We start from the raw sequence: 22,496 nt of genomic DNA, 5'->3' as shown, positions 1-22,496 counted from the left end.
AGATGAAATGCCTAATGTTCATAGAGGGACTGAGACTGTTCTCTTACATTTTCAAGTATGGGAGAGAATTTCTGTTTCTAAAAGTCTGTCTAAAAAGACAGAACAACAAAGTCACATAAATAAATGGGCAAAAGATAAAGTGTACCAAAGATATACTCAGATGAATTTTTGACAGAGATGAGTACAAGTATGTTAATAATAGATTTATTTTTTTTAATCACAGAGGGAAAGAATCTTTTAAGAATGTGTTTTTTTCCAAAACATTCAAAAAGTTAATTTGGTTTAATGTCAGTACAGCTTTATCATCAATCTTTCATCTCAAAAGAGTAAATGCACACTGGAGCCAGTCTAGTTTCAATGCAAGAGATAAAACAATTCTTGAGATCCAGCAATGCTTGTTACACCAAGTGCTGACAGTAGATGTAGCTGTTGCATGAGTTCACCAGCCTCTTGTTTTTAAGCCTCATACCCAATTTTGCTCCTAGGTGATTTTATCAGTTTAGGTATTAATTTTAACTATAACTGAAACACTTGTGATTTTGTTAGGTTTTTCACTAATCTATTTTATCAAACATTAGGCATGAAGCTCTGCTACATTATGTTCTAGCAGCTGAAACTGGGATTGAAGTGTCACAGTCAAATTTAGCACACCTCTGTGAAGAAAGACCAGTAAGTAAATGTATTCACATCTCATTACCCTAAAAGGAACACCCATTAGTAATAACATTATCCTAATATCTCCTGTGTGTTATAAATAGATGAATTCATTTTCTTTCCAGGAACTAGCAAGGAAATACCTAGCAACTGATTGTGTTTGGAGATACTACAATTTCTCTGCGTCTCAAATCAATGCACCCTCATTTGGTATGTATAAGGAATTCTTTCTGATTTTTTTAATTTTATTTCAAAAACTACATCTGTTGCAACTTCTGTGTGAGTAAGCGAGTTAAGGGAAGAGTAATCCATGCTTACAGACTTCTTTTTCAATGTTTTGATAGGAATATTAGAAAGTAAGTGTTTTAAGTGTTGTATTTCAGCACAATTTTTCAGAGAATTTTCCTTTTGTGGGATAAAATGTGAAAAGAAGAAAAAAAAGCTAAGCTTAGAGCAGGCCAGACCTTTAAGAGCCTGAGCAATTGACTCAACATTTAAGAAAAAAAAAGTAGCAGTAGACTTTAAGAGCTCATGCTGTTCAGTTTATCAAAGAGAAAATCCAAAAGCTAATACACTTCCATATCATAATTGAGTCATGAGAAACGAATGGAGGCTAAAGGATTCTTTATCTAATTTATTATGAGTTTTCTATTAGGGTACAGAGTTTATCATAGGCAGAGATTACCATGGGGGAACTGAAGGATTCTCTGTCTCTGTAAAAACAAAAGGTATCCCTTTCTGGAAGAGAAGGTTTATTCGTGTATAAGATAAATTCCTCTGGTCTTAAATTTTAATACATCAGATCCTTTATTGAGTAAGTCATTCTGGTGTCTTGTAAAGAGTTTTTAAGTACTTCCATACATTCATCTGATTGTCTCACAAGAAAGTTTAAGTGCTTTGTAATAAGCACATGAAAAAGTGCAGTCTAAAAATAATACAAGCTATTTAAATATGTAGCAGTGTTGGAACTAAACACCACGTTGACAGAGTCTAAAGCCACAGGAGCTGACAGACCCTGTTAGCTTTTGTGAGGAGTTTGTTGATGCTTTAGCAAGGTGCAGTTTTGACTTTATAGATAGGTGAAATCTTATATTAGAGAAGCTTCTGAAGTTCAGACTCCTGGGGTGAGACTGTGATTCCACTGAAGGAAAGGAGAGAAGACTTGTTGACTTTATCAAAGGAAGAACTTTATTACTTTTTTCACATGGGTAACATAAGGAGGGAATTTTATCTGAGGCCTCTTTCTGCAGCAGCAGAGGATTGAATCCCCAGTGTAGGTCTTGGGGCTGAGAAAGTCTAACCCAAGCAGCAGAGATTCCCAGGGCTTACAGCGTCAGTGCACTGCAGGATAACTTCAAGGCCAGTGCTTATTCCTGGAGTGTTCTTAAAACGAGGCTGGAATGACGTGGCTGATACGGTCAAGAGGAGATCTCCTCGTTATGATTCACTGCAGTGTTCGTGACCTACCACTCTGCGTCTGTGGCAGCCACTCCATGTAGTCTTTCTGCCTTTGCTGTTGGCACTGACTTGCTTCCTGGAAAACCTCTGCTATAATGCCACCAGTTTTTACAGTGGACTTCCAGATAACTGCAAGACACACAAAGCAAGGTTTAGAAGTATTTCTAAGCCATTTTGGCACAGCTTAGCATGGAAACTTATAAATTCTTTAGTATAGGTTAGTGCAGTGAGCCAATGCTGTAGTCTTTTGCAGCATTTCAGTACTTTGCAGTATGAGAGAAAGATATTTGTAAAGTATTTGCTGGGCATTGCTTCCTTCTAGACCGGAAAAACTCTACCCTTACAGTTGTCCTGGGTGGGATTTGATCTGAAACTAATGACATTATCAGCAGCAAACCTCTGTAACTTCTGGGGTGTGTTCAACTACCAAAGAGACAGGCACATGACAAGCTCTTGAGCAGCATGTTGTAAGACTTATCAAGTTAGTAAGGCTAACCTGAATAATAAGGCTACAGGTTGCCTGAAGACAGAATCAGCAAGTGAAGAGGGGATACAGTGTGAAGTCTCTAAGTCTGTTTTTGTAAAAGTAGCAGAATCATTCACTGTATTAATTTATTAAAGAGAAATCATGAGAAATTTCAGCCAGAATAAATATTTTCAGTAGTCATTCAAACGTGAAGCAGTCATAGAGACCATCAGAGAGAAAGATACACTGCTTTAAATAGAAATATTACTAAATTCTCCACCACGTTTCTGGTTATTTGATTCTCTCTCTACAAATGCTTTAAATGACGTGCCACTGGTTTCTTCCACAGCTTATTTGAAGATGGGAGATTTCTACTACTACGGGTACCAGAACCAGTCTAAAGACCTTGAGCTGTCAGTGCGGATGTACGCACAAGCTGCGTTAGAGGGAGATTCTCAGGTAGGTCTGCACTTGTAATGTGTTAATAAAACACCAGAGTTTAGAACAATCTGAAGATTCACCTGAGAGCAGTTATTCTGCTTGGCTACATCTGTGCACTGAATAGACTTGCCTGAATAAGTTAAAATTATTTCAAGATACCTAGGGAGTCAGAAGGTAGACCTAGAACAGAAGGACAGTCCTAGGGCTAAGGTGTCTTGAAAGGTGAAGACACCTTCACCTTTCTTGAAAGGTGAAGACACGTGAAGAGATTAACTCAGTGCTGCCATACCTTGATGGATTTGATTCTGTTGTGACCTTCATATTTTTTGTTACTGCAAGGGGAAGTGTTAATAGACTGCCTGAGTTTTCTTCCAATTCTATCCATTGCTATTTTTAGGAAATAAACCAGAAGAGTAGTACATTTTCATGAACATATTGAGTGTATCCTAGGGTGAATTTTCGTCACTCCACCAACAGAAGCTCCCAACTTAAAATGTTTTATAGTGAAAAGATATGCCACGTTACATTACCAAAGACATGCAGCATTTCAATGCCCTGTTCTACCTTCACATCCTTCTGAAATATCCGAGATGCAATCTTCTGGTCGCCCTGTACCTCTGACAATGTTTCCAGAAAATATCTTGTATGTGAATTTATCAGAGGTAGTGTAGTTCTGATATGTTTTGAGAATATTAGGACAAAGCATAGCTGATGAACTAGGAAAGGAAAGATTATACACATGAACAGTTATTTTAAAGTATGCAAGCCAGACTGATGGGGAATCCTGCAATACATCTCCTCTGTGTTCATCTTCATGGCTCCGAAGAGACATTGATGCCTAAGACTATCCCAAGTAGGCAAAAGTCTAAGACTAAGGATTTAAATTTCTTGGAGCAAATTTCTGCTCTCAGTTTCACTGTTCTGATTTCTGTTGATCTAGGTAGAGTTAGAGGGGAGTTAAATGGCAACAGAACAGGTATTTATTCCTGCTTTCAGTCTATATTTCTGTGGTAGATAAGACATTACGGTTTGATTTTTGTGAGAAAGCTCAGATCTTTTAAATAATTTCTCAGAAAACTGTCGCAACAAATGAATGTTGTTCTTTCACATCTTTCTGGGCTTAGCTGGGTACATGATTAGGAGGGAAGGCTCTCATTATTCAGTGAAGATCATGTTACGCTAAGTTAATGTATAGAAGACAGTTATAATAATTTAGATACTTGATGCTTATATTATACCTTAAATACACATATGAAAAAATGACTAAAACATGTATATGCTTTTTTATTATTAGGGTTTCTTTAATTTGGCCCTTCTGATAGAAGAGGGCAACTCCATACCTTCCTACATTCTGGATCACTTGGAAATTGATCAGGCATTGCATTCTGGTAACGCTTCACTTCTTCAGGAGCTTTATTATAGGTGAGTCTTTTTTTTTTTTACCTTAATCAGCATCTTCTGTTTTTCCCTGAGTAGCATTTACTTTTGAGAACAGCATCTCCTGTAATGGTTAACTTTGTTCTCTGGTATGATTTAAGGCAGGTTAAGGTCAACATGCTTGAAATGCTTTAACTGCCTAAATATACTGTTATGAGAGACTTGATTGTGTGTGGTTACCTGAAACAGCAGGGACTGGATTTAATGATCCAGGAGGCCTTTTCCTATTCTGTGTATTTAAATTCATTAGGTAGGCACTGACAATTTGTATGCTGTCCAAACCAATTTTTAAGGATAATTATAGCATAATTTAATATGGAATGTAAAAGCGTGTAACTGGGATAATAGCAGTCCTTCCTATTGTTTCTGCAAAGATGTTCCAGTGTATCTGTGCCGCAGAGCGTCCTGGCACAGAATATTACATGTGAGGATGTTACGGATCTGCTGTCTGAACTGCAGCGCAAATACTTTGTGTGCAGAAGTCAGCTGCAGAACTCTGGTTTTGTTTACCTAAGAGCTCTCTTTACCTAAGAGAACTTAGGGTTCCTTGCCTAGATGAAGTAACATGTTAGAAAAGCACAGTGGGAATGGAAAGTTTACAGAATATTCGGTGGATTCGTGGAACTGCCTTTCAGATTTTTAAGGAAGGAGAACCTAATAGTTAATACATATCTGTGAACAAGGAATAAGTGGTGTTTTTTCTGTTTTGCCACTGAGAGTTGTTAACACAACAAAAGAGTGGAGACGGCATTGAGGCCTCACTTGTTGATTCATCAGCAATCCACCAAAATTGTTACTCACTGCAGCTAGTCTGAACTTGCTCCCTAAATTACCTCCAATCCACATAAAATTACCATTTAGCTAAATAGGGCTTCCTGGGATTGTAAGCTTGAACCTGAATTTTGCCTTCACTGAACCCAGCTGCTTTGCAGTGAGAATAAAATCCAGAGTGGACAGCGCCACAGCAACTTCCCATCATCCTACATCATGCACCCCTGCTCAGCTTGGTTACAAAAAAAAAAATCAATTCAAGCTTATGGTATTTGTGATTTAGCTCTTTGAACTCTCCTAGTTGGTGAAGTCCTACCTCATGGAAAGCAACTCAGCTCACCCCGCAACAGACACCTAGCAGCTAGTCAGCTAAAGCACTCTTTGAGTGCTGAGGGCATTTTATAGTACTTAATTGTCTCTGACAGGGTTTTTGGCACCAATCTGCTGCATAGACAGCTGAATTTTGTAGGCTTAATCTTGATACAAGTGGTACTGCTGTTGATTTCAGTTGACTCATACGAGTCAGAGCAAAGTATCTCGGATATGAGGTTGTATTGTGATTGCTTGACAAGGGTAGCCTGGATTCTAGCCAGGGGCTCCTAAGGTAGCTAGTTGTTGACTCATCAGAAAACAAAAATATGCTCCTAGGGTAAAGTATTCTGTGCTTAATGAGATTAATCTGATATTTCTATGAGCTTTTACTGTGATAGTGATAATAGTATCTGCTTGTTTTTCCTGTGCTAATGCAAACACACTAGAGATTCCCAGATGACAGGTGCCACAAAATTGCAAAGTAGGACTAATTAGTTGTTTTAATCTTTTTTGGTTGTAGGTGCTGGAATCATAGTAACCAAGAATCAATTAGTCCGTGCTCAATAGCATTGCTTTATTTTTACATGAGAGTTTTCTGGAACGCTATTTTACAGTCTACGCTGGTATGTATTGTTCCTTTGGTACATGTGCTAGTTCATTTGTAGCACTACTGCACCTTTGCATGGATCTAACATATTTTTAAACTTCCTGCCACAGATATACTTCATGGGAACCTTTCTTTTATCAATTCTGATTGCGTTTGCAGTGCACTATTTTCAGACTCTATCTGGTAAGTATTTGTCATAGCAAAACTGAAGAAGTGGTATTGAATGGTAATGAAGTAATGTTGTACTCTGTCCAGTAAGAACTTAAAAAAAAAAATATTCTAGATTTGGTAGAAGTCCCTATGGAGAGCAAGGTCTTTGTCATGCAAGTCATTCTTTGATGAAAAGAAGTGCATGAAGTGAGTGAGGCACAGATGGCTGGTTTAAGCCTGTCAGTTTCTGGAGAACTCCCGTGATAAATCACTTGCTTCTTTATAAAAACACTGACTGTGGGAGACTATATGGAAACTAATTATATGACTATATGATTTCATACATTGTCACTTTAATATGTGATGAGACTGCATGCCATGTTACGCATGACTGGATTCATTCAGATACAAGGTGGAAGTAAAAGTGAGGTTCAGAGAGCTAGTATGCTGGAGTAACTTAGGAACAGGCACTGCCTGTTCAGACCAGTGAAAGAATCAGTAAATACTTAGAATCAGCAACTGCAGATTCCTCCTGTCCAAAACTAAAGAGTTAGCTGTATGTTCTCTTTTCTGATGGGACACTAGTGTTTAAGAGACAGAAAACTAAATGTCAGGCTTCAGTCTGATTTTCTTTCTCACCACATTGAAGATGTCAAAGACAAAACAGCATTGCTAAGGAAAGGGGAAAAAAAAAAGTCACATGCAAACACAATGAATCATCATTTAAAAAGCATTGCCAGCTTCAGGCAAGTATTTTCCTTTAAATCACAAGACAGGATCTTGATCATTAAGTTGTGAAATAAACATTACCTGTTATGAAAAGATTTTCTTCCACTAAGTTTATTTTCTTTAGAAGAAGAAAAAACTGTTTTCTGACATACTTCTGTAAAATGTAGAAAAAAGTCAGTTTCCAAGTTGTCTTCTACACTGAAAGGGAAAAGGATTTAAAAAATAATCCTATCTGTAAACATTAACTAGGAAATTCAAATAATCTTTTTATATTTAATAGACACCATTTAGGACATAGGCTGACTATGGAAATAACTTTGAGACCTTGTTTTCTTTTCTTACTAGTTATGTAATTCTCAAGTTACATCAATTAATGTGTGTGTATATATGAAGGGCAAAGATAAAGTTACAGATACTCTTCTTTTGATATTTCCTAACCTTTGAGTATTTTATTCATATTGCAATTTTATATCCATATAATATTTAAAAATATGGAAATTGACATCTCGGGTGCATTGAGGATTTTAAATATTTTATTTTGGCATTTTTCTGTAGCTAGTAATTCTCTTGGAACAAGATCAGAACCATCATCAGATGAGCCTTCTTCCTCAGGGAACAGCAATGAAGATGCTACACAGCCAGCACAGCAAGATGAATCTACTTTATCAAATGACTCAGCAGAGCAGGAGTTAAACCCTCAGAATCCTCTTGTTACCAGCTGAGGTGTAGTTTTCTGAAGGTTGATGTCCTACCAGGATGATCGGATATGAACTACAAGTGTAAGAACTGGCAACCAACCCTATTAATGGCATTAATAATGCAGCCCAGCAGCCAAAATCCACTGGACTAATTTCTCTACTGTAACTTAAAAAAAAACACCCCATAATAACTTAAACACTCCAGTCCAAACAGGGAATACAGCTTATCTCACTATACCCAACACATGATCATAGTGTATTATATTGAAGAATTACAAGAACACAGGCACACTCTTTACCTACTTGAAAAATGAGCAAAACTCCCATTGGTTTTGATGAAGAAAATACCTTACTCAGATGTCTAATAACTTATTAGGTGGCCTTTAATGCATTTAAGCTTACCTTACTGGTGCAATTACCAGTAAAGAGTTTTCTGAGTTGGAAGCATGGAAATGGTATAAAAGTGAAACCCAGCCGCCTAGTTCCACTTTCCAAATTCCGTGGAACGCCAGCCAGGACTTTGGTACATACAGTGATAGCAATTACTTTCTTGACATCTTACATTCCATCCTAGCTCTTTTTTGCAGAAAGCATTTTCTTTTGAAACAAAAATATGGGAAGATTTGCAATATGATCATAACATAGTAGTCCTATTGGCTGACTCTTGAAATGTCAGTTTCAGTGTCAGCATTTTCCTGAGGATACAAATAAAGTTTCTCCCACCCCATCCAAGAGCCACTGCTTAGAGAAAGAGTCCTTATTAGATAAATAAAATAATATTTAAATGTGACCAGGTGACATGGAGTGAACAATTTGTTTTAATTTCTTACATAGGTAGCACTCAAAAGGATTTCTTTCGTATTCTACCATACCTTTTCAACACATGTGTTTAAATGACAATTTATTTGATAAACATTAGATGGGATAATAAATATAGAGTGCAAATGTCTGTGTGATTTAAGGCTGTGAGGTAAGTGGCTGTAGGAGAGGTCTGACCTTTAAAGCAGGTGTGTATGCACCTCTGCAAAATTATTTAGATCACAGTCTATCAACTGCATCAATCTATGCATTATTATTGAGGGTTAAATCCACTCTCCTTGCACTACATTATTTACTCTTGTAAATAAAAATATTTTTCTAATTCAGCCTAAATGTGAAGGATTTTTTTTAAAGCACCTTTCAGGTGAGAGTCTCTTCTAGTATCTTACCATTGCAGATTTTGAGGAACATGATGTAGGTGTCTGCTTTCTTCACTTCAAATGGAGCAATCGACCACTACTTTCTTCGAAGAACACAGCATTCTCACAGAACAGACCTGGAGGTTATTTTGGCAGTCAAAAAGTAGCAGTTTTCAGTAGGAAGGGAATGAGTTAAATGGGAAAAAAATGCAAAAAGAGATTGAGTTATATAAAAGAGCTACACGCCAGCATATATTTCTTCTCTAGCGAACTAAAAATTCCAAAAGTATTCTAAGTTCCAGCTTCAAGCTAAGCATTGTAATTATACCAATTTTTTAACGCAGGCATACAGATATTTTAAGAATTCTCCCAACTTCATCTTAGTCACCTAATAAAAGAAAACATTGTGCATTTGTAATAAAACTGGGATAGGGTGAAATAGTGATCCCAAAGCTCTTGCAAAAAGTATAGCCTCTGAAAACAAGTAATTGTCACAAAATAGGCATGAAGTTATGTACCAAATGTCACATCTAGTTAAAGTGGTCACACACAAAAAAAATATTATTTGAACACGCATGTGGCAAGCCACACCATGTAGTAAGCTGTGCGTAAAATATTTTATTACATATGCTATAGTCACAAAAGCAGCTGTCCCTAAGGGACAAAAATTTTTTTTTTTAATGCCATAATAAAATATTAATCCCATGGAAGCTCATTAATGGTGGTATGATTGGAACTCCTCCGCTGAAATCACAGAGGTCGTTGAGTTCCTGAATTCCAGGTTGTGTCGATATATAAATAAGCATTAGCAATTGGCCTGACCGCATTGTCCTTTCCAAAGTCTGTTCATGCTTTCAGCTTTATTAGTGAACTGACTTGAGGAGGCTTGCCAGAAGCGTTATTTCACATCTATATTTCAGAAGGCAATTGATAAAACTACCCTATATTTCTTGACGCCAGCAGTTATTAATCATGTCTTTGTTTATTGTAACCATTACAGCCAATTCCTATCAAAGAACATTTAACACGAAAATATGTTAACAATAAAGTGGTACCACTTAAGGCTGAAGTAATAATAAATTACCCTTCACAGGGTACCCTTTACAGAAGGCTATTATTTGACAACCTAGAGAATTATATAATTCCCAGGGAGAAGGAAAGGATGGTTAGTTAAAGCAGTGACATAATTCTATGACATCTGCAAGAAAACACAAAAAGAAGTTGTTTCAACTTAAACCAAAATTTTGATAGAACAAGACCACTGTAGTTTATAGTTCTTGAGCACATATTGAGTTGTCAGGATGGGAGGGAAAAATATTTAAAGAAAAAGTCAGAAGCATAGGACTCTAGAACTGGAATTCTGCATGCTCATACACGTTTTATAGAAGCCCAGCCAGCTCAACAGCACAGCCTAGAAATAAAGGGTTTGCAAAACAGGTGTTGCTTAAGGTAGTGTAAGTGATGTATGTTTTCCCTTTTTTGTCTTGGTTCAAGCTTAGAATTATCTTTAACAAGTAAGTTACAGACATCAAATAATTCTAGAGTCCTTATTTACAGAGTAAGTGCTGAATTATATAAAGTTAATGTACAGTTTGTACCAACTAAGTAAACTTATGTGTTACTGCAAGTGACAAAGACTAGAAGTTCCTATGCACAATGTATCAAAATGCTACAATAAAAAAATACTGCTGAGAATTAAATACCAGTTACAGAAAGGGAACATGAGTACGTGAAGGTAAACTTCAAAAATAAAGTCAGCATTGAGTAGTTCTAAGTGGGGAACAGCTTAAGGATCATGTAGTAGGTGTTTCAAATTGGTTATGCAAAACTTGCAGAAACTGAAGTTGGAATTACATACCAAGGTAGTAGCAGGACAGAAGTGACTGCAGGCATCCTTACGTGGGTGATTCTGTGACCATTGCATGATGCTGTTTCCCAGCCTGTACAGTGATGAACATTACACCCTAATATACAGGCATAATAAGCATGTGCTTACAGCTGCATAGACATACACACACGTATATATTAGTCCTGGTACTTGGAGTGTGCATTGCAAGTACATCTCCTGCTGGAACTATAGCTTTTCCATCTGAGCTATGAGGAAGGCTCAAAGCTTTGGGAAATACCCATTATGAGATTTGTTTTCATACCCAATTGTTTTCTGTATAATGTGTCCCCTTTGACTAATGGACTATGGCTTTTAGCACCGGGTGACTGTTGGCCCTTATCTTGGATGAAGTGCAGTACAGAGATATGAAACAGGTTCAATAAGCTTTGGCTGAGGAATTTCCTCCCCACATCCTTTTCTCCCTGCCATAAACATATGAACTGAATTAAAAGACTGGGCCATAGAGAATAGAAGTGAAAGAGACAAGATGGTATTTTTGAAGAACAAGCCCAAGTGCAAGGAAGCTAAGGAATGAAGAGGCAACTCCAGGCACAGAGCAATTTCCCTTGATCACTCCTAAGACATAGGTGAGAGAAGCAATGTCTGAATAACTGAAATAACACAGTAAACAAAGAAAAAGCAGACACTGGCATATAGACATGCTAGAAACACATCATTTTTTAGGAAACTAAATTTCCTAATAAATTTCCTAAGCTATTTAGGAACTAAATCCTGTGCCAGAAGGCCAAATTGTTATTTACAGTAAAAAATGTCCAAGTCCATGCCTAAATACATCTCTCTTATAAACAGTTGCATATGGGTTCATGCAGGTGAGAATCAGAAGAAAAAAAAAAAAAAAAGAAAAAAGAGTAATGAGTAACCCAAATGGGAAGGAAGAGATAAGTTACGTAACTGCAGAACTGCAGTCCATGCAGTTTATGCATACATAACCAAGCATTAGACAACATGTGTTTGCAAAGAGCTTGCTACAGATTAGATATTCTCAAGCAGTGAGATTCCAAACAAATTGCCACAGTGCTTATGTGCCCCTTGGCTTACAGGACTTGCGTTGCTTGGTAAATGCCATCAGATACTCACCTACCTTTCAGGTCTTAATAACCCTTCAGAAGAAAGCTGGTTGCGGCAGGTTGTTTTGTAACTTGGTCGTCAGTGATCGTTCCTCTCGTCTAACATGCCCACTGACCTTGACTCTGTCCCCTGTTCCCATCACCTGATTCTTGGTTTTCTCCCGTGTTTGTCCCTGTTGACGTCTCTTTGATCACTCACCAACCTTCCAGATAGCTCCTAGCATTGCTGTTTGTTCCTATCAGTTCTGCCTGGTGAACGGCAAAAAGCACAACCTGACAACCTGGCTAGCAGGGCCTAGCACCGTTTTATAGGCAGTTTGACAGAGCAGAAACTGAGAAACCTACATGGCTTTTTCCTTCTGTTCATTATGGCATGGCCTTGAGTCATGGATTTACACAGCAAGTGTCTCTAATATACTTCTAAACTTGCACAATCTCCAGCTAAATTCCTACTACTAAGCTAATGAAGGCCAGGCTCCACTCACTGCCTGTCCGTGAGAGGAAGCGGTAAAGCATGGCCATGGTCAAACTCCTTCTCAGAATATGGGTGCCTCATGAGCTGCGTGTTGGGGGCAGCCCTGGTCCGTGGAACCCCCGAGCTGTGTCCCAACACTGTCAAGTGGGATAAGACTCGAACAGGCTAAGCTGGGGAGCACAGAGCTGGACAGCACAGATGTCTGTGAGAGTCCTCACCACACACATCCTTAGGCCTTGCTCAGATTAACTGGGCAGATGAACTGCTGGTTGCCTGCTGGCCTCTGCTGTGTGCTGCCAGGCCCTGTTCCTCCCCCACCCTCCCAGTACCTATTACTGTAAGGTTAGAACTGATTTCTGTAATTCACCAACCCATTTACCAATTCGTGCCTCCCAGCAGTCCCAGCATGTTCAGAGCCGTCATGAAGACTTGTTTTCATGCGAGAGGTGTTTGTAGACAACAAGACAGCCTTTCCAAAATGCACTGCAGCTGACTTGCTGATTATGACAAGTCAGAGCTTCCACTCACACTTTGCCTCATTGCAGGAAGTTCACAGCCCTGTTTTCCCCTTCTGCTCTGCAGTTGGTTGGTAGCAAGAATACTGTCCCTGCCATCCCTGTCCCACACCAACTCCACGTGCGGTCCATGCCAAGGTCTGGGGGCTCACATCTGCTCCTTAACTTGCATTGCTCCTCCAAGCCACCTCCAGCTGAACATGAGCAGCTCTTCCAGTTTCATTTTTAAGTCAACCACAGCACACTACTCTTAGAAGAGAGAGTTAACCATATCAACCTTGTTGGTAACAATACCAGTATGAGAAACCCAGAGACATCTGCTCTAGTGACAATAACCTAAAGCTTCTACATACTCCACAATTTGTCATATTTATTTAATCAGAAGTCTTTCCTCTAGATTTATTATTATTATTATTATTTTTTTTTTTATTATTTACTGTGTCTGGTCCCAAACAATAATAAATTGAATGTTAAAACCACAACCAACCTCCATAAGCACCAGCAGGCCTGTATTTAGAAGTTTATGTATGGAACTGAAAAGCTTCCGTAATACAGAGACATGAATCCAAATATTCCATGGCCTAAATGAATTCTGGCCAAGTTCTTCAGATACCCATCTCAGACTAACAGATTCAGAACCGGTCACTGATACACATTATAAGCACATACATGTCCTTAGAGAGACTGAAACCCACAGCAGAAGTGGCAGCCAGGCAGATACCCATGGCAAGTGCAGACCACCTCAGAGGGCCCAGAGGCGGTCTGGCAGCAGCACTGCTGTGCAGCCCATTTCTCAGCTCTCCTAAGGCAAGCTCTTTTGCCAGGCACAGCAAATACAACCTCTGTGCCTTTCCATCAGCAAAGGAAATAAAAACATCATTTTCGTACCTGACATATCCAGAAGTATGCAGGAGGCCCCTGGTGCTCAGATACCGAGGAAAAGCATTGTGACAGACTCGGTGGCTCTCTGATATTGATCCTGGTATCAGAGACAGAAAACAACTTGTCCAGCATTTTGAGTAATAAGCTATCTACACAGCTTTCTAGGTAAGTTTTATTATCCTGTGTGCTAATTCAGTTAGCTAGGGAAAGAAATAATATATATATATATATCAAGCTCAGTTTATGTTTATCACAACTCTCCCCTATATCATGCCTATTTGTACCTTGTACCCCAGTATCATTACCCCATGAACACCTAGATTCTCTTGCAATGCATTAAGTGCTTAACAATGGTATATTCATAAAATAAAATCCCCCATTGAAGGAAAGTAGTTTTTATATTCATAACTGTGCCTATAAATAATAAAAATAAAAGTCACAAATTTGCCAGGCACTTGATTACACCCCGACACACACACACACACACACAGGTGGAAGCAGAGCTTTGGAGGCCTTGTGCTGCTTTGTGTGGCTGCTGTACGTAACTCCAGAAGCGTTTGGAGGGCTGAAGATGGGATGCCAAATTTAACAAAGGTCCCTACTGCATATACATAAAGACAAAAGTCAGTTCTTCCACTGAAACCAGTAAAAGGCTTTTATTTTCATTTAAAAGATTGTGTGACTGTTAACGATACTACAAACTGAACTTCTCTGTCCTAGGAGTAAGACGTCTTTAGAAGATGATATACAGTATCAATGCTTCTTCACTGATGAAGAATCTAAAACTTCAGCATTTGTCTCAGCCTTGATCCCCTCCACACACAAAGCCATCCTGCCAGAATTTGGTAATTTGAGTTGAGGCTCACTGAAGCTGGGGAGGGGGAGGGAAAAGTACTGAGAGTCCCCAAAGTCTTCCACAGTCTCTATTACTCCTCCATCCAGAAAGAGAAGAGTAGTTCTCTGTGTTTTTACTGCTGTTCACTGATAAATGCTGTGACTTCATTGCAATGGCAGAAGTCCACATGTAGCACCAGTCAAGACAAAGCAGTTTAGAGATGATTCATCAGGGTAGTTGCTTGCATGGGCTATCCCAGGCGCTATCAACAAGTTATCTCAGCAGCAAAGATCAAGTAGAGGTTTACTGTCCCTTCTCAGCCCACTGCTCTGGACAAAGGTTCAGCCAGCAGTAGTACTTAGACCTGCTGGACCTAATAAGCCATGCCAGGTCTCTGATGTTGGCTGGTAATGCTGCAGGGAGCAGCGCAAGGTTTGGGCACACATTTGTCTGTAGTCAGATCAGGGCACGACTGGACTGTGATCTGGAGCTCTTACCCTGGGAATTTTCCATACCGGTGGCCTTGCCACAGCTCTTGTGTCACCAGCACCAGCCTATATCTCAATCACTCGGGCTAGTCCATGCTCATAAGCATTTGCTGGTACAGGTAAAGAAAATTAATGAGGCACATTATCTGTCTTGCAATATAGCTTTATTTTTATTTCCATCAGAATAAGGACGTTGCATCATCCTTGCAGCATCCTGTAAGATTTTAAAGAACACATCCTCAGGATTTGGGTTTTGTGCCTAATTCTAATAAATTAAATTGTTCCTTTGGACTTTTGACTTCCAGGTCTAACATCTTGCACAGTCAGCAGGACAGTTTCAGCCAGCAAAAGGGTTACTGCCGTAGGACTGGACTTTATGCCACTTTGTAAATAAAGCAGAATGGTCCAAAGCAGTTCCCCTCACCACAGAAAGAAACATCACATAACTGTACGTGTGTTTTGAAACAGAAAACAGAATTAAACCATTAGATTTGACTAAACATGAGTCTTTAGGGGAATCTTCTGGCTATCCAGGCATTATGGGAGAAAAGCCCAGAGTCCTTGGCAAGTGTGAGTAGTCAGGAGTTAGATCCCAAATCTGCAATCTGGATGCCCAACTTTATTTAAAGAAAACATATATATTTCTAACAGTTCAATGAAAATAATAGGTACTCAGTTTTAACAATTCAGAATTAAATCCTCAGTCTAAGCCTTTTCCTGCCTTATAAGTTGGAATTTAGACACCTAGTTTTTGTTGGTCTGCAATTATAAGCCCATGAACACATTTGAAATACCTTTTTTTTCCTTCCTTATTTTCTGCATCATTCTTTAAGAAGCCTCATATAAGAATCAGAGGAACTCAAAAATATTTGTGGTACATCTTTTTGACTAACTTTGATTACAGCTTTTGGGTACTGTAAAAGCTCAACATTTTGTGTAGCTGCTCCAATGCCTAGGATGCACATGAACTTGCTACTCTACTGCCACCACTTATTTTATTAAAATAAAAAAGGGAGGGGGATACTTAATACAATGATACAGCTGTGTGGTTATGCTACTGTCTTTGAAAAAAAAAAAAGTATACAGCATTTTTTTATTATAAGAACAGCTTTGTGAGTGGAGAACCTACACAGATGAAGCATCATTCCACAACCTCTTATTCCAAGGAGGTTCATGCCTACATCTGTCACTTCACAGAGATTTGCCCTCTCTACAAATTATGAGATGCCAGACAGGTGACAGTCCTGACAACATCACCTACTGTACTGAGAGCACTCAACTCCTGCATGGCCCCAACAGGATGCCTCCCCATCCCTTTTACTGGTGGTGCCCAACCTGAGATGTATGCACCCAATGCTCCTTCTAAAAGGATAGGAAAAAAGCATCCACCACCCACCCATTACACCAATAGCTCCTGTGTCAGCAGTCTAGATTCAATTTTATTTTTTTTTTTCTTCTTAGAGGTTTTGAGCCAGCCTAATACTAGCCCAGCCTAGGAGCAAGCCCCTGAAGCAGCACAACCATCTCACACCATCTTGGAGGAGACAATTCATGCACACAGCGGTATATGGGCTATAGGGCTTCCACCTCTGTTATGACTGGAGCTACGAGGGGCTGTTCTTCTAGTAGCTTGCTCCTTTCCACTGTCTTCCACCTGATCTTGGAAAAAAATAAAATCAAAGATCTACACAGCAAACAGAAACTCAGCTACACTCTCCAAGCCACAGCTCTAACTCAGCACTAAACCTGTCTCCTACCCAATGATATCTCCACAGGTCACCTCCACACAGAGGTGGCATAATCTGGGGACGAGATCTTTACTCCCAGACACTTAGAATCATAGAACTGTTCAGGTTGGAAAAGCCCTCCAAGATCATCTGGTCCAACCACCCCCCTACCACCAATATCACCCACTAAACTATGCTCCTAAGCACCATGCCCTTACCACTGCCTCTCCTGACCACTGCATCCCATCTTGTTCATCACCCAGCCGCTGCATGCAGTTTGCATCTCTGTGCTTTCACATGCCAGATTTCTAAAGGGGTTTTCTTGTCTGTCTCCAGACAAAACTCCCAGCACCTCATTGACTGCAACATTCTTTTAGACAAGCTGTCCACATTGTGTAGAGATAGCTATCAATGTTTAGCCACAATTTACATCTCTTTATCTGCACAACAAAACATATGAGCTTCCTTCACAATCTTTTTCCTCTACATTTAAAGTACAGAAATCTAACCCACAGCTCCTACGTCATTAGAGTAGCAATGAGCAACAAGTACATGCAGATATCTACTGCTTTACTTCCTCCCTACCCCACTCCAGGAGAGCACAAAGTCTTAACTAAAATTTATCCTCACATCCAGTACACAACTATCTAGGATTTCAGACTTGGATTGTACAGGACACCTTCACAGGAATTAACTCACAACCATGGAAGGGGAATAAATACTTAGTGTTCATGCAATAAATATTGAGAAAAAGATCTTCACCAGTTAATTTTTTCAGAATACCACTGATGCACCCAAGCAGAATTATTCTCACCTTCTACGCAATCTCCTCTAGTTCAAGGACACAGCTCACCCTTAAGCTAGGAAAATAAATTCAGACAAATTGACTGTTGCTTAAACCTCAACCTTCCTTCCCCCCCAACTCTTACTTCTTCATTAAATTACTAAGCAGCCTCAGACTATATATCTCCAAAACCAACTTTACCTACCACAAGCTAACCTTCTGAAGCTTAAATAGATAGCAGTTTCTGATTCACACCCTTAAGCCAGAAGCTGACTTCTTATTCAGTCACTTTTCAGCTGTTTTCAATCACTCCCTTTTGCTTTAAAGTATTGCCAGGTGTGCACCAGGAGCTGATATAATCCGTCTCTATAGAGTTGAAAGATATAAAGCTGAAAGGCTACTTGAAGCTTTTCAGGGGGAGGAAAAAAAAAAAAAGGGGAAAAAAAACAGCCCATCTTGAGTGATATTTATTTGTAACACATTATATCTTAGACAACATTTTAAGTGTTCATTTATTATTTTTCATTTCCACATTGAATGGGTTGGGTGGGAAGGGATCTTACAGACCATCCAGTTCCTACCCCTGCTGTGGGCAGGGACGCCTCCCACCAGCCAAGATTGCCCAAAGCCATCCAGCCTGGCCTTGAACACCTCCAGGGGTATGACATCCTAACATCTACAGATTCTCTGGGCAACCTGTGCCAGTGTCTCACCACCTTTACAGTGAAGAATTTCTTCCTTATATCTAATCTAAACCTACCTTCTTTTAGCTTAAAGCCATTGCTCCTTGTCTATCACCACATGCCCTTGTAAAAAGTCCCTCTCCAACTTTCTTGTAGACCCCCAATTTCATTTGTTTATTTTGCATGTCTGGAAGTATAAGTGGATATTTAGAAAACAATTGCACTTATGATATCCTACACAGCACCAGTTATCCTACCAGTCATTCACGGACCCAAGAAATGCCTGTCCTGGAGAACACACATTCAGGCATATGTGCACTTAGAAAACTCTGTCCCATAGAGACCATCGTCAGTGCTCGTTCCTGAGGCAATGCCCCCAGTCAAGGTGAAGCAATTTTAAATTCTTCTGGCATTTGCATCTGGGAGGATTGCCAGGACACTAACAGATGGTGTTGAAATATCCCTTCCTTCTGCTCAGAAGAGAGGCCCATCAGCAGCACTGGGACACATTCCATTAACTGTAGGCTGCCTTGTTGTACATACACCAAAGGGATTTTACTGCCCAGTCGCACTTGTAATCTTCTTAAAGTTTTGCAATAATGCTAAATTTGATGTGAAAGCACTAAGTGTTCACTCTCTAGTGAGGAAAAAGGCATTCCACAAAACTGGTCTAACATTTCTTTGGGACCAAATCAAACCGAACTGAAATTAATCTACCCTCAGCTTTAATCTGCTTTGACCTTCTCCTCTTGTGCTGATTGATGACTCTGGAGAGGAGATTCTTTCCTGCAAAGCAAATACCACCACTGTAAAGTACAGTAGCTTCCTTGTTTACCGCGTGATTTTCATGTCACTGACAGAGATCCCTTCCTCAGGCTGTGTGCACTTAACTCTTCTCCGTGGCACTGCTACAGATGGGAGCAGGATCTGTTCCAGTATAACTGAGGTAAGTGGGAATCGTCTTGCAGGCAGCACTTTTGCCAGTAATTACTTCTTATGATGACTGATGAAGCATTTGGGTATGACACCAGCTTTTAGAAAAATGGCAAGAGAGAGGAGAATCTGTCTGGGCCAGGCCCAGGAACTGGGGTGCACTCAGTGCCCGACACCCACACCGTGCTAGGTGAACCCTGGCTGCTTGCTCCTACTGCATCTCCTTGTTCCTCACTATACCTGACCTGTGTGTTGTACAATAGCCAGCCTTCCTCTCACACCTCTCACCAGATTTCAGCAGTTATTTATTTCCCAAAGTGCTCTGTCTGGCCTAATAGCTACCTGAAGCCTGAAGCCTAACAATTGCAACTGATACCCACTCCCCTCTCTTTATATTTTCTTCTACTTCTATAACCAGTACCCTTTCTTCCTGTGGGGAAGCACATCATGACCCTAAGCTGTCGATCAGGTTTGCCATCCAGAAAACAAACCCTGCAGGCACCCGGGGTAGCTACCTAGCCTCCGCTCAATCCCACAGCACCGAGTTTTACTTCCCAGGCCAGCCCCAACAAAATGGGTGCAGCTATACCAACGCGCAGTGCTGGCAGCCAGCACACCCACACCCCTCTGTGTGTGTGTATGTACTCTAGGAGAAATGGCTAGGCTATCACCTTACACAAGGAGAAAGGTCTCCTTCATCTTCTTGAAGGTGAAGCCCTGTTGATGAGGTACCCCTGAATGCTTACTGTTGTTTTCCCTCCTTGTGGGCCTCAGTGAATGCTATGGGCCCACTTTATTGAGGGCTTTGTTGAGATTGTGAATGCATGGGTGTCAGTCTCCTACCTGATTAGGAGGTATGGGCTCCATCACATCCATGACCATGAGGTGTCTGGGGACCGCCAGCTCCATGAACCTGGGCGTAGGATGCCTCACTAAGCGCTCACTACGTGCTTTGTTTTAATCCAGAGGAGTAGAATGGATTCCTTTCCCTGCACCTCAAACTAATGTTGAAATTGCTGACGATGAATCCAAAGTGATCTCTGCCTGCTGGGATGCACACGCAGTCATTCAACCACCTGGTCCAACCTGTCACCCAGCCCTAGCGTTAATTTCACCTCATCTGCCCCCAGAAGTCAGCTGTGTTTCAGAGCTGTGTTACCCCAAGCCCCACTGCTGCTCTGTGGTTCCTCAGCCCCCAGCATCCCAGGCTTGCAATGGGGGAGAAAGGTAGAAAAAAATTGAAATACCACTCCCTGTCCCTATATTTCCCAAGCTGGGTGAACATCACCTAGGGATTTCCTTGTTTCAGCGCCATTGTCATGCCTGAAGGGAGGGGAGAAGAGCACAGAGGACTGCAGGCAGAGATGGGATCCCACCTGAGCCACAGTGAGATGCTTATTTTTTTCCTGTTCCCTTCCCTTTTCCATTTCTTAGAGAGATGTCACCTATGAGGGAGGTAAGGATACGCACAGCCTGGCCCAAGAAGGCAACCAGGCTAAGCAGGACAAACGCAGACCTCATAATTTTCTTTCATCTTCCTCCATGAGAACCTCTGACCTGAGCCTGAGCTGGGGCCAGGCTGCCTTGCCAGGCCACGCAGTTTGGAAATGTCTGAGAGCAGGACAACCACCACACCACCAGGCCATGGACCAAGCTGCATAGCTCTGTCCTGCACCTCAGATGGCTCAGCTGGAGACGGAAACTCTGAAAGCACTTCAGAAAGACCACAGCAGGAGAACATCTGGCAAGAGCTGGCCCTGCTAGGTTCACACTTAGTGAAGAGCGCTGTGACCATCAGCAGACATTTATTGATAGGCACATCTAAAAACATCTTCTCAGGCGATGTAACAGCTGGGAGCAACAAGAGCAGATATTGTATGTTTATATTATACAGCAACAGCAGAGCTGGCTCCCTGCTGGTAATCATTTGAGATCCAGTGCCCGAGGCCATTGCATTAGTCAGTTAAAATAGGGCTTAATGCTACCCTAGTTTACACGTGCACAAACTTTCCTAATGTCAATTACGGTTGCACGTTGCCTAACCAAGGGCAGCACTTGGTCTGGAAGTTGTTTGCATGCCCTGTAATTTATACTTTTTGTACTGTGAAAAAAAAAATAATAATACAACAATCAGCTGAGCTGTTGGTTGCAAAACATCTTCTCCTGTAATTACCCTGATTGTTTATGTCATGGTAATGTGTCCTTAGACATTGAGCAGTGTAAAAAGATTGATACACCCCAAAAGTGTAAATGGCAATTAGGAAATTTCAACAGGTGCTGAGTAAGATGGAATGTTTGTGACATTTTAATGCTAGCCTTCGCTCTGTTCCTCTGTCTTGTTGAAATACGGAGATGTCAGTTGCTGGGGGAGATCTGTTTGGGGGCAGTTCGGTGAAAATCAGTATATGTTCGGTATGCCAATACTGTTCTTTCATACCAACTATGGGTTTCCTTTGTAGTAAAATTGTAATAAATGGACTAAGATCTACAGAATATTCACTATAAAAATATCACAAGCAGGTTTACACTTAGAGTGTCATGCTTTGGCATGTACCAAGAGCAGGAATGGCCATTAGCTGGAGGAAAAAAAGTCTGAATGCAAATAAATCATGGCATGGAAGCACAGCCTGTGGAAATCGTGCAGTTGCAGTATGGCCTGGCATTTCCATGTATGTGTATCAAGTATATCCTCCTTCATGAAATAACTTGTGAAATAGTGGCTTTTGGCTTGGTAGTATTAATTTTTAATCTTTGGCTGACAGGATCAGATCCTTTGCTATTGTCAAACTACTGTCAGTGGTACCACACCAGGCTGCATGCACAAACAGTCTGCCATAAATTAGTGAGTAACCTTTCCCAGCAGTATGGCCAGGGCTGTTCTGGGGACCTGATGGGGTGCCCACCACTACAAGGTAAGCTGAAGAAAGAAATGACGAATTCAACCTGCATTTCTGATTAATGGGAATCCATCATAGTGGTAGTTAAGTGCAGTGGTATCAAGAGAGTTTGAATCTGGGGGAACTGGACAAGAAGCTTTGGCAGAGGGTTAGCAAAACCAGAAGCACCAGAAGGAGCCGTGACCATCATGCCTAAGTCATAAGCAGAGAGGAAGACGACTGATCCCAGTCACAGGATCAGGAGCAACCTGGCAATTAGCTCAAGCATTATTTTGAATGTTTTAAAGGCTTCTGGCCAGTGCAGTACTTCAGCACAAATCTGTTGTTAAATACGGATAGGCGTCGCTGAACTTTGCCCTAGGTAGCTCTGCAGTCTGTTTGGAAACTGGGAGATGGATGG

General features: G+C 40.5%; 1 protein-coding gene and 1 long non-coding RNA gene across 9 annotated transcripts in view; one reads left to right on the top strand and one right to left on the bottom strand.

Annotated features, from left to right (window-relative positions):
- SEL1L3 (SEL1L family member 3) overlaps nucleotides 1–8,868 on the top strand; it is a 37,829-nt gene extending 28,961 nt beyond the window's left edge. For all 3 annotated transcript variants that reach the window (XM_068680056.1, XM_068680055.1, XM_068680057.1), the window contains exons 18-24: nucleotides 579–669; nucleotides 780–864; nucleotides 2,928–3,037; nucleotides 4,314–4,441; nucleotides 6,060–6,162; nucleotides 6,257–6,329; nucleotides 7,581–8,868. In XM_068680056.1, coding sequence (XP_068536157.1) covers nucleotides 579–669; nucleotides 780–864; nucleotides 2,928–3,037; nucleotides 4,314–4,441; nucleotides 6,060–6,162; nucleotides 6,257–6,329; nucleotides 7,581–7,747 — 757 coding nt within the window. In that variant the 3' untranslated portion in view covers nucleotides 7,748–8,868. The remainder of the gene's footprint in view (nucleotides 1–578; nucleotides 670–779; nucleotides 865–2,927; nucleotides 3,038–4,313; nucleotides 4,442–6,059; nucleotides 6,163–6,256; nucleotides 6,330–7,580) is intronic.
- LOC137855671 (uncharacterized) lies at nucleotides 883–17,836 on the bottom strand. Of its 6 annotated transcripts, none has more exons than XR_011095882.1 (7): nucleotides 17,789–17,836; nucleotides 17,614–17,659; nucleotides 13,756–13,846; nucleotides 10,760–10,865; nucleotides 8,932–9,038; nucleotides 7,107–7,223; nucleotides 883–2,241 (listed from the first exon to the last, which is right to left on the bottom strand). It is a non-coding gene; the product is annotated as an uncharacterized lncRNA (long non-coding RNA). The 6 variants fall into 6 exon arrangements; XR_011095879.1 differs by lacking the exon at nucleotides 17,789–17,836 and adding an exon at nucleotides 17,729–17,773; XR_011095881.1 differs by lacking the exon at nucleotides 17,789–17,836 and adding an exon at nucleotides 11,888–12,126 and having other exon boundaries at nucleotides 17,614–17,767.
- Between the last annotated feature and the right edge of the window lie 4,660 nt (nucleotides 17,837–22,496).

Source organism: Anas acuta, chromosome 4, assembly GCF_963932015.1.
Source record: "Anas acuta chromosome 4, bAnaAcu1.1, whole genome shotgun sequence".
In the NCBI taxonomy this organism is placed as follows: Eukaryota; Metazoa; Chordata; class Aves; order Anseriformes; family Anatidae; genus Anas; species Anas acuta.
This window is presented reverse-complemented; position numbering and strand designations above follow the sequence as displayed.